We start from the raw sequence: 10,518 nt of genomic DNA on the forward strand, positions 1-10,518 counted from the left end.
AAAATGGTAGAATCAAATTTCTATGGGGTTTAAACCTGCCTGAAGTTCAATTTAGGCTCTAGGTGACTGTTAAGTCGCCAATAAATCGACTTTTGTTGTTGACTCGAGTAATAGAGCCAATCAATAACAATATGTGTATATCACTTATGTTAACTAATAATTCGAGAAAGAAAAATAAAATGTATATTTTTGCATCGACAATCAGCTCGAGAAAGAAAAATAAAAGGTATATTTTTGCATCAACAATCAGCAAACAAGATCAGAGAATTACGAAGAAAAAAAATTCACAAGCGATGCAGATTAAAGTCATTCTAAAAATAAAAGAGAAGCATGTTATATAATTTATTTTTGGGTCTAGTCAAATGCGTAGTTCATGGTATTTAATTTATTTTTTAGCCTAGTCAAATCAATTACATATTATAAGTTTGGGTCTTTAAGAAACTGAGACTCGAGCCGTCGATCACTTTGCTTCGACTTTGAGCCGGCTATTATGGCCACCTATATGCACTTGGAAAATAGTTATGCATTTAAACCACCAAAGAATTATTATTTACTAATGAGTTTAAAGTTATGACTAATTAATATTTTTCACTAAGATCAAGTTGAAATTTGAAGATATTTGATTAATGTAAGCTCGTGAGGTTTAAATGGATGAGGTAAAAAGGAACTAAAAATACCCTCTTGTCCCTATTGAAGACCTCAAAACGACGAATATAAGTAACATGGGAACGAGGGAAAAATCAATAGAATTCAAGAATGAATTTTCTACTCCGTAAATATGGGTGTAGACGAGCCGAGACGAGCCGAGTCGAGCCGAACTCGAGCTTGGTTCGTTTGATATTTTATAAGCTCGAGCTCGACTCGAGTTCGAGTTCGGCTCGAGCTCGACTCATTTATTACATCATTTCTTTTTATTATTTAATTTAATCATATATCACATTTATTACTTGGGTAATTTTTAGTCACTTATAATCACAATTTAACAGATAATTGGATCAACCCGCTAGCTGAGCCCAATTATCATTTTAGACCAACCCTTTATTGGATGACATTATCTTTTAAAAAAAGAGGAAAAAAGTACAGCTCCTCATGTTCAAGGCTAAACCGGCCCGCTACTAATGCATCTCTTATATCACTAGAAAACAATTTGTATATATTGTATATACTCTGTTTCTCACACTTACTTTTTACACACACTTTTAGAAATCTCACTAACTTTATTCCCTACTAATCATAAATCTTCTCCATCTAGAAAATCTCTTTTTATTGATTGAAATACAAACTGAACACTTGTAATGAGACATCCCAAATTGAAAATATGAACACTTGTGATGGAACGGAAGGAATATCTACTTATAAAAACGTAAAAAAAGGATTGAAAAAGTCAAAATTGAACTAATGAATAGTGATGATTCCATTTTTTCCTGAGTAAATACATTTATAATATTTATATTGTTACAAATATGTAATTAATGTATATATATGAAAAGCTCGTTTAAGCTCGCGAGCTCGTTCGAACTCGAGATATGAAGCTCAAGTTCGGGCTCGTTTATTAAACGAGCTTCAAAATATGTTCAAGCTTAGACTCGAGCTCATTTAGGCTCAGAATGAATCGAGCTCTTAACGAATCGAGCTCGAGTAGCTCGGCTTATTTAGAGCTCTAGGAGTCAAACACTCTTGCCACCGTTAAAGAGATTTAACACCGGGGACACCGGTGCGTACCACTCCCCTCCGGTGTTAAATCACCGTTAAATCCATGTTAAATGCTTCAACGTTACCTAGCTAACGGTGTGTTTAGAGATTTAACACCGGGGACACCGGTGCACACCACTCCCCTCCGGTGTTAAATCACCGTTAAATCACCAAAATATTATTTTTATTTATATTATATTTTTTATTAGTTAAATAAATTAAATAATATAGTAATAATTAAATAATGATTTAACACTGAGATTTAACACTGAACCATTTCCTCTGTTTTGGCCTCAGTGTTAAATTCAGTGTTAAATTTAACACTGAGATTTAACACCGAACGACTCCCTGTGCTCTTACAGTCATAGAGGTGAGATGAGACATTTAGATGAGATGATGAGAAAATGAGATGAGATGACGAGAAAATGGAATGATGAAAAATTCAATCGGATACAATATCACTTTGACGTCCGCAAGAACAACAAATGCCCACACACTCTCTCTCACTCATCTTTTTCTTCTCTTTCTAAACTTAACACTCAAGACGAAGAAATTAAACCCCCAATTTTCATCTAAAATCTTCTTTCTACAACACACCTGTCTCTCACTCAACATACTCTTCAATTTATATTTACAAACCCTAATCTTTTATACATAGTCTATCAGTCTATTTGTTTAAAATACAACAACACTGAAGTCCACAACACCTTACTTCACCATTCAATTCTTCAAAACTGGTCCGCTTTTTCGTATTTTATTATTATTATTTTCCATCTTTTATTTATTATATTATATTTTATATTTTATATTTATTATTTATTATTGAATAAAAGGTAAGCTGTTTTTTTTTTTTTTTTTTGGTGCATCGTAACCCTAGCTAAATTACACTCAATTTAGTTATTTATGCTAACCATATCTAGTTTTATTTTAGAGTATCTGTTAGATTATTAGTTGTGGAGTAAGTTAGGGTGTTAAAATTGAAGTTTATATCATTCTCAATTTGTCAATATTCAGTAATTTTTTACTTATTTGTTTTTATTATTATTGCAGGTAACTAAAATTGATAGTTATGTTTAAGAGGTAAGGGCCTTAGCTCTAGATGTTTGATCAAATGGTTAGCATGTTTTGGTATGATTACGTTAATTTGCAGAAATCAATAAGACAAAATTGGTACTTTATTACTTGTTATTTAGAGGAAAAGTTTTGAAAATTGTCGTTTTGTTTCCGGAAGATGGTACCTCAGGGGCCACCTACTCCACTTGCCGGTACGCAGTCTGTTTCATCTTCGATGTTGCGTTCGAATTCGAGTGTATTGGGTCAAATGCCTTCACAGTCTGGATATTCGTCCCTTGTTTCACCACAAACTCAATTCAATAACATGAACATGTTAGGAAATGGGCCGAGTATATCGTCCCTTCTTCATCAGCCATCTTATTTTAATGGGACTTCAATACGGGGAATGATCGATAATGGTGCTGATACTGATTCGGTATCCAGTATAGGAAACGGTTTTAATTCCCCTTCCTCATCGTCACATGATCCATCGAATTTGGTAAACGCAAATGTACCGGGTCAATTGCCAGGTCAACATTTTTCCAATGCATCTGCTAACCACCAGATCTTGCCAGATCAGCAACACGAGTCTCCAAATTTGAGACAGACTCAGCAGTTTTCTTTACCTAACAATAATCATCTGCAGCAGCAGCAATATCAAGCTAATCAAGTGAAAATGGAGCCACAGGTGTCAAGTGACCAGCATGGGCAAAATTCTCAACAGATGCAAGCGTTACAAAATCCGGGTCAGGTTAAAATGGAACCGCAACAAGTTCAGGCAATGAGAAATGTAAAAATGGAGCCGCAACACTCCGATCAGTCAATATATTTGCATCAACAACAACAAAAACAGTTGCTTAACATGGCGAGACAATCTCCTCAGGCTTCTGTTCAACAAATGAATCTTTTGAACCAGCAGAAATTCATGCAGCTACAACATCAGCAACAGCAGCAAATATTGAAGAGTATTCCTCAGCAACGTGCATCATCGCTTCAACCACAGTTTCAACAACAAAATATAGCAATGAGATCTGCTAAACCTGTGTATGAACCGGGAATGTGTGCAAGACGGTTGACTCATTATATGTATCAGCAACAACATAGGCCTGAAGTAAGAGTGGTTGCATTTTATATGGCCACTTGAGTAGCCTAATAAGATATTTTGAGGTGGTGTTTATTTATTTATATTTTGTTCCTTTTGCAGGACAACAACATTGAGTTTTGGAGAAAATTTGTAGCCGAGTACTTTGCTCCTAATGCCAGGAAGAAATGGTGCGTTTCTTTGTATGGTAATGGACGCCATACTACTGGAGTTTTTCCGCAGGTAATTGTTATGTCTTCAATTATTTTCGTAATGTGTATCTTTATTTCCAGTTACACTATTGTAAAAAATCCGATTACTCCCCGATTAATCCCCAATTACTCATTTTTAATAGAAGTCCGTTCCGATTTTCCAAAATCCGTTTAATTAATTGGTCAACGTCGATTGATGGGTCAAAATCGAATTTGGTAATCAAAGTCGGTCAAAGTCAAAATTGGTAACATTTTAACATGAAGCTAAACTTAAACTTGTGAGTTTTTGAAAAAAATGAACAATTTTAGACAATTATGTTAAGGTTTATGTTTATATTAATGATTTTTCTGCTATATCTACACATAATTTTTGAAATTTAATACTTAAATGTATAAAATGTATAAAGTACAATCCGATTAATCTCCGATTTGCCGATTACTCCTTCCAAAGTCCCGACTGATTAATCCCTGAATAGCGAATTTTGCAACCTTTCCAGTTAGTAATGAACAATGGTGGTAAGCTAATACGAGTATCTTTTAGCAGTTCAATTAAGATAGAAAGCTTTCAATGTTGATTATTTGGGAAACTCGTTTATAATTATGCAGGATGTATGGCACTGTGAAATATGCAATAAGAAGCCAGGGCGTGGTTTTGGTGAGTATTATTTGTTTTTCGGCATATTTAAACCAAGATATCTACTTCGTATACCGCATTAAGTATGTATGCATCTGTACTTGCATATATTATCTAGCATTTAGAATCTACATATGGAAGCTTTTACTTGACCTTCTTTTCAATGTTTAGACCATATGGTTGGAATCTTTGGTAATATGACAAATCTGATTCTAAAGCCCGTGTGTAGAACTTAATAGGATGTGATGATAGATGGAATTATATGAATCTTTGTTAATATGACAAATCTTTTGAAATTGTTTAGCCTAATTACTTTTCTCCCTTAAAAATAGAGGCTTACTTTAGTTGGTCTCTAATATACGTGAAATATGCCTTCAGAGGCGACTGTTGAAGTTCTACCTAGGCTTTTTAAAATAAAGTATGAAAGTGGTACTTTGGAGGAGCTCCTATACGTTGATATGCCCCGAGAGTATCAAAACTCTTCCGGTCAAATTGTTCTGGATTATGCAAAAGCCGTACAAGAAAGTGTTTTTGAGCAACTGCGCGTTGTTCGTGATGGTCAACTTCGAATTGTCTTTTCTGCTGATCTGAAGGTTAGACTCGAGTTCATCTCATATAAAAACATCAGATATTGGTTAATGTTACTTAATCTCTTTTATTTGAACATACGCAGATAGTCTCTTGGGAATTTTGCGCTCGACGTCATGAAGAGCTTATTCCTAGAAAATTGTTGATACCACAGGTTTTTTAATAGTGAATATGTTATAATACACCTATATTATGTTTTTTGATTAGTGAAGAGCTTAAAAAAAACCGTTCTGAATTTTTTTTGTTTTTACATTCAATTAAGCAATCTCTTGATATGATTACTTAGCCGTGAAATTTCTTTTGCAGGTCAGTCAACTAGGTAATGCAGCTCAAAAATATCAGGCATCAACTCAAAACGCTTCATCAAGTTTATCTGTACCGGAATTGCAGAACAACTGTAACATGTACGTCCCAAACTTGGTTATTTACTTTCTTGTATAATTTCATTGGTTTCCATGTCCTGGTTATTTTCAATCACTCTTGAAATACTCCGTATCATATATGATTGTATTTTATCTGGTTTCATTTTTGTTTAACAACAGATTGTTAAAATTTTAATTCCATATGATAAACATTTAGGAAAATTATGATATATTGTGCTTTTATAAATGCTTTGAAGAAAAGACTCTAGAGTCGGCTTCCTTTGATTTTATTTCTCTTCAAATATGTGTTTTTAAACCTTGGATAGAATTAAGAATTAAATAATATACACATACATATACAATGTAGATTTTGTAAACTGAATTTGGTCTTCCAGTAAGTTACCAAATGTAATGCAGTCCAGTCTACACGTTCCTAAATACATAATAATTCAATAAACTGAAAATCCATAATCCATATCCATCCATAATCCATAATAGATATAATAGCCATATCCAATATCTTATAAAATAAACTTGAATAAGTACACGGGCCTATTAGGAGTAACTTAGCAAAGTATAAGAAAACTTAAAACCTATCGAAAATTGGTTCAATGACAAACTATTAATTGTCTTATAAATCATGAGATGTTTAGTGTTAGTATTGGATTTTTGAAAGAGAAAGGTCTTACATAACTACGTGCTGTGAATAAGTCACCCCAGATTAACTTCAAGATGAACATTATATGCCTAACAATGATGTAATTAATTGATCACTGTGATGGATGATGACTTTGTTATAGGTATGTGTCCATTTTAAAGCTGTTTGATCACAATCAATATGTTCGATTAATGTTGCAGGTTCGTTGCTTCAGCTCGTCAGTTGGCGAAAGCACTGGAAGTACCATTAGTCAATGATTTAGGATATACAAAGAGATATATACGGTGTCTTCAGGTAAACATCTTCTTTAATTAGCCGATCATAAACTTCGCGTATAGTACGGTTGGATTATACATGTTCAAAGTATTTATTGCTTGACGTAATGCAGATATCAGAGGTGGTTAATAGTATGAAGGATTTGATTGATTACAGTCGAGAAACTAGGACCGGGCCTATGGGTATGTGTTTTTAACTTGTCTTAATAGAATCAGAAAGATTACCCAGCAATTTAAATGATTGACTCAATAATTTGGTCTATTTAGATGGATTAACCAGTTGGATCAATGATAACCGTGCTCAAATCTATCAAAACTATAACATAAAGATTCATTATTCATTATTGTTGATTACTCAAAATAGGAAATTCATTATTGTCCATTATTTTCAAACGGGTCAAACTAGTTTTTGTTAAATGGGTTGAATGTGTCAAATAGTTTTAAAGTGGCCCAATGTCTGTTTTTACACATTCAATTTGTCTATATATTCTATTACTCTTTTGGATTATAACACATTAATTGTTTTTCGAAGTTCTTTATTCAAAATGAAAATGGTGTTTTGAGGTCAACCCCAACCCGTTTTCGCTTGATACACACATTACTTATTGTTATTTATTTATTTTTCCTTGACAGAGAGCTTAGCAAAATTTCCCCGTAGGACATCCTCAACATCTGTGTTTGATGGTCAATCTCAACACCCTGAAGAACAACAACAAAAGCACCAGCAGCTGCAACCAGTAGTTCAAACTACATCAAACAACGAAACATCTACTATGCATAATGCATCCACTAATGGCATGATGCTAAATGTAAATAACTCTAACTCCACACCTCAAACCTCATCCCACACTACTCTCGGCGGTCCACTCGACCAAGAATTGATCAATCCTAGTCACCAAAATCCTCTTATTACTAATACAAATACAAATATTCCCCACGGCGTTGGCGTTCAAATTTCTTCCCCTGGTTCATCCGGTACAGTACAACCACAATCGTTTCAGTTGCCAACAACACCCGTATCTAACAACGCCCATTTAATTCCCGCCACCTCACCAAACATATCCATGAGTGATGCAGACGCCAGTGACTCTCATAGCTCCGTCCAAAAAATAATAAAGGAAATGATGATGTCATCTTCCCAACTTGGTGGTGGCGGTGGCATTTCAATGGGAACCGATATGAGTAATGGTTCAAGTATTGTGGGAAATGGTGGTATGGGTGGTGGGTTTGGTCAAGCAGGTATAGTCAACGGGATGCGGAATTCGTTAAGTATGAACGGACGAGTTGCAATGCAGATGATGAATAACCATCATCACCACCAACAACAGCAGCAACAACAGACGCGGGAGTTAGGGAACCGATTGCTTAATGGTGTTGGAGGTGTTAATGGCATGAATAGTCTACCATTTGACTGGAAACCTTCTCCTTGAAAGAAGATGTGATAACATTGATTGTTAAATCCGCTAGCTGATCCTTAACAGCAGTACCATTAAAAGATTCTGAAATCTTGTTTGGACAGTGCAAAGATGGACGGGGCATGATGATGGTGCGGAATTTAGATATTTAAAAGGACATGATCTGAAAGTTAAAAATGCAAGTGATGTTGGCGTCCCAAATTGTACTGATCTCAGATATAGAAGGCCAGATATAGCAAGGCAGTTGGTTTAATTTTCATCTATTTTTTTTTCTTTTTGGGTTTTGTGATTTTGAGTTGCATAGAAAAGGTTTTGCATCTTCTTTCTGCATTACAAATGAGTGTATATATATGTACTGTGAAATGGAATGGAATGGAATGGAAATGTTGGAGCCTGCTTTAATGTAGAATTTTGGTTTTTTTTTTTTTTTTTTTTGGTGAGAGTTATTATTGGGGATGTGTTTTGTGGTTGTAGACATTCATCCCTGTATATAATTGTGATCTTATTTCAACCCTAACATTGTTTGTAACGGGTGTGGTGGAATTGATGTGCCGGATTAATGCAGCCAGCACGCAAGTAACACAGCGTGGTGGAGGCGATAAGTGGCTTGTTGCGTCCAGGCAAGGAGGAAAATAATGGCGTGTGACACGTGGCATTTCAACAGCTATAAAAAAATTAAAAACCTTTCAAAAGTCTATATGTCACCGCTAAAAAACTATAAATCTGTTATTTAAATTTTTATCTATATATATGCCCCCTCTCATTTTACCAACAATTCACGTAACCATTTTATCCATCATTTTCAAAATTGTTTAACAATCCCAACACACCCAACCAAATTCAAGTCAAAACGATTTTCCATATTTACATCTCTTGCAAATCCCGGTTCACCATCTTCGTCTCTAACTTGTAACCCCGTACCTAATCCGAATTTTACGCAACATAATCTATTTAACGAGTTTAACCAACTTGCACAACAATTATTTCAAGACTACAACAAAATGCTTTCCAACCTCAACAATTACTTCCTTCCAAAATTATTTCATGTTTAAGGTACTAATCTTGCTTAATTTTCAATTTTTGACCTGGGTTTTAACTTTGACTTTTGTTAAAACTTATGTTTTATGCTTGATTATGATTACTTGCATGTTTAGTTAAGCAATGTGGTTGATGATTGTTAGTTTTTAGGTGCGATTAGTGGATTTAGTTTGACTAGTTGCATACGAATCATTCGACTTAGGTTTTTGATGAAAATGACCAATTTTTGGATTAGGTAAACAAGGATGAGAGAAAAAAAAGACAAAATTTCATTCCTCGTCCCTGAACTTTACATCGATTTTGACTTCCTGTCCTTTTTCTTTTTTTTGTGCATCCCTCGTCACTAAACTATGAAAAGAGTACATCCCTCGTCCCCCCGTCTACTTTCTGTCTATTTCAGCCGTTAAGTCAAGCATGTGCAAAACATGTGAGGGTATTTCAGTCTTTCTTTCTCTTTGTTCCCTTTACCCCTTCATCATTCCTCATCCCTACTAGTCTTTCTTCCCTTTTCATCTTTTTTTGGTTGATTCTCCTTGTTTCCTTACTAAAATCCTTCAATAATCATGGTAAAATGCTCAAACAATTAGTGTAAACCAAAGAGAATCGCTTGTAATTTACTCTTAAATTTATATTTATTTATTATATTTATATAAAAAATTAAAAGATGACGAAAATCATCTGAAAAAAAATTTCGTTGGTGACATAGTTTATGGTATCATCAACAGCTTCTCATACAAATTCCATAAAATGGAAGAAAAAAAATTCGTTCACTCATACAGCTCACTGTTTTTTTTTTATTTCCTATTTTAACTTGCAATAAAATAAAATGGATTCAATTTATCAATAAAAACGCCATATTCTTCACCCAATTGCACACCTAGCTTCCTGCACCACCATTACCATTTGTTGCAACCAAAATTAATAATTAAATTTGAATTAATACAAGTATTGTGATTTATTATCATATAGGGAGTAGTTAATTATTAACTAGTAAAATATAGACAAGAACAGCACCTTGAGTTCCAGATCTGAGATTATACCAAGTTTTCAAAATAAAATCGCAAAAAAATTAAAGAAAAAAAAACAAACAAAAAAAGAAAAAAAAGAAAAACCAAATAGTGAGATTGAAACATGAGAATACACCTTTAAAATAGCAAGAGGGTGAAGGACTTTTATACAGTATAGTGGTTATGTTTTACAACGTGCATTTTGGGTCATGAACTCTATATAACGTTTTCATCAAAAGTTGAACTTACAAATTCTCTTCATCCAACAAACCACCATAAACGATCGAAGATTTGACCTTGGGATCATCTAAAAGATTCTTCAATCTTGTAAAATGCCTCTTGTTGACTATCTTCGACATGCTATAAGATCCACTTGGATCATCTCCAAAACATTTATTGGTAAATCTTTTGAGTAATTCCAACTAATAAAATTAAACCATTTACACAAATTGTAATAATTGAAGAAAGAGGGAAGTCTGTAGAAGAATGTGGAAGAAAGAGGG

General features: G+C 34.1%; 1 protein-coding gene across 1 annotated transcript; it reads left to right on the forward strand.

Annotated features, from left to right (window-relative positions):
* Positions 1 to 2,196: 2,196 nt before the first annotated feature.
* Positions 2,197 to 8,378, forward strand: LOC139871686 (transcriptional corepressor SEUSS-like). Its single transcript, XM_071859412.1, has 11 exons — positions 2,197 to 2,429; positions 2,743 to 2,772; positions 2,924 to 3,856; positions 3,950 to 4,069; positions 4,645 to 4,693; positions 5,051 to 5,265; positions 5,346 to 5,414; positions 5,567 to 5,664; positions 6,481 to 6,574; positions 6,669 to 6,738; positions 7,189 to 8,378. The coding sequence occupies exons 3-11, from the start codon at positions 2,924 to 2,926 to the stop codon at positions 7,983 to 7,985; spliced, it is 2,445 nt and encodes an 814-aa protein (XP_071715513.1). The 5' UTR covers positions 2,197 to 2,429; positions 2,743 to 2,772; the 3' UTR covers positions 7,986 to 8,378.
* Positions 8,379 to 10,518: the final 2,140 nt, after the last annotated feature.

Source organism: Rutidosis leptorrhynchoides, chromosome 10, assembly GCF_046630445.1.
Source record: "Rutidosis leptorrhynchoides isolate AG116_Rl617_1_P2 chromosome 10, CSIRO_AGI_Rlap_v1, whole genome shotgun sequence".
In the NCBI taxonomy this organism is placed as follows: Eukaryota; Viridiplantae; Streptophyta; class Magnoliopsida; order Asterales; family Asteraceae; genus Rutidosis; species Rutidosis leptorrhynchoides.

Bases quoted from the DNA above. Each gene is read 5' to 3' on its own strand.
- LOC139871686 (XM_071859412.1), top strand. From the start codon at position 2,924: ATGGTACCTCAGGGGCCACCTACTCCACTTGCCGGTACGCAGTCTGTT. The intron at 4,694-5,050 runs GTGAGTATTATT...ATATGCCTTCAG, and splicing joins GAAGCCAGGGCGTGGTTTTG to AGGCGACTGTTGAAGTTCTA. The intron at 5,266-5,345 runs GTTAGACTCGAG...GAACATACGCAG, and splicing joins TCTTTTCTGCTGATCTGAAG to ATAGTCTCTTGGGAATTTTG.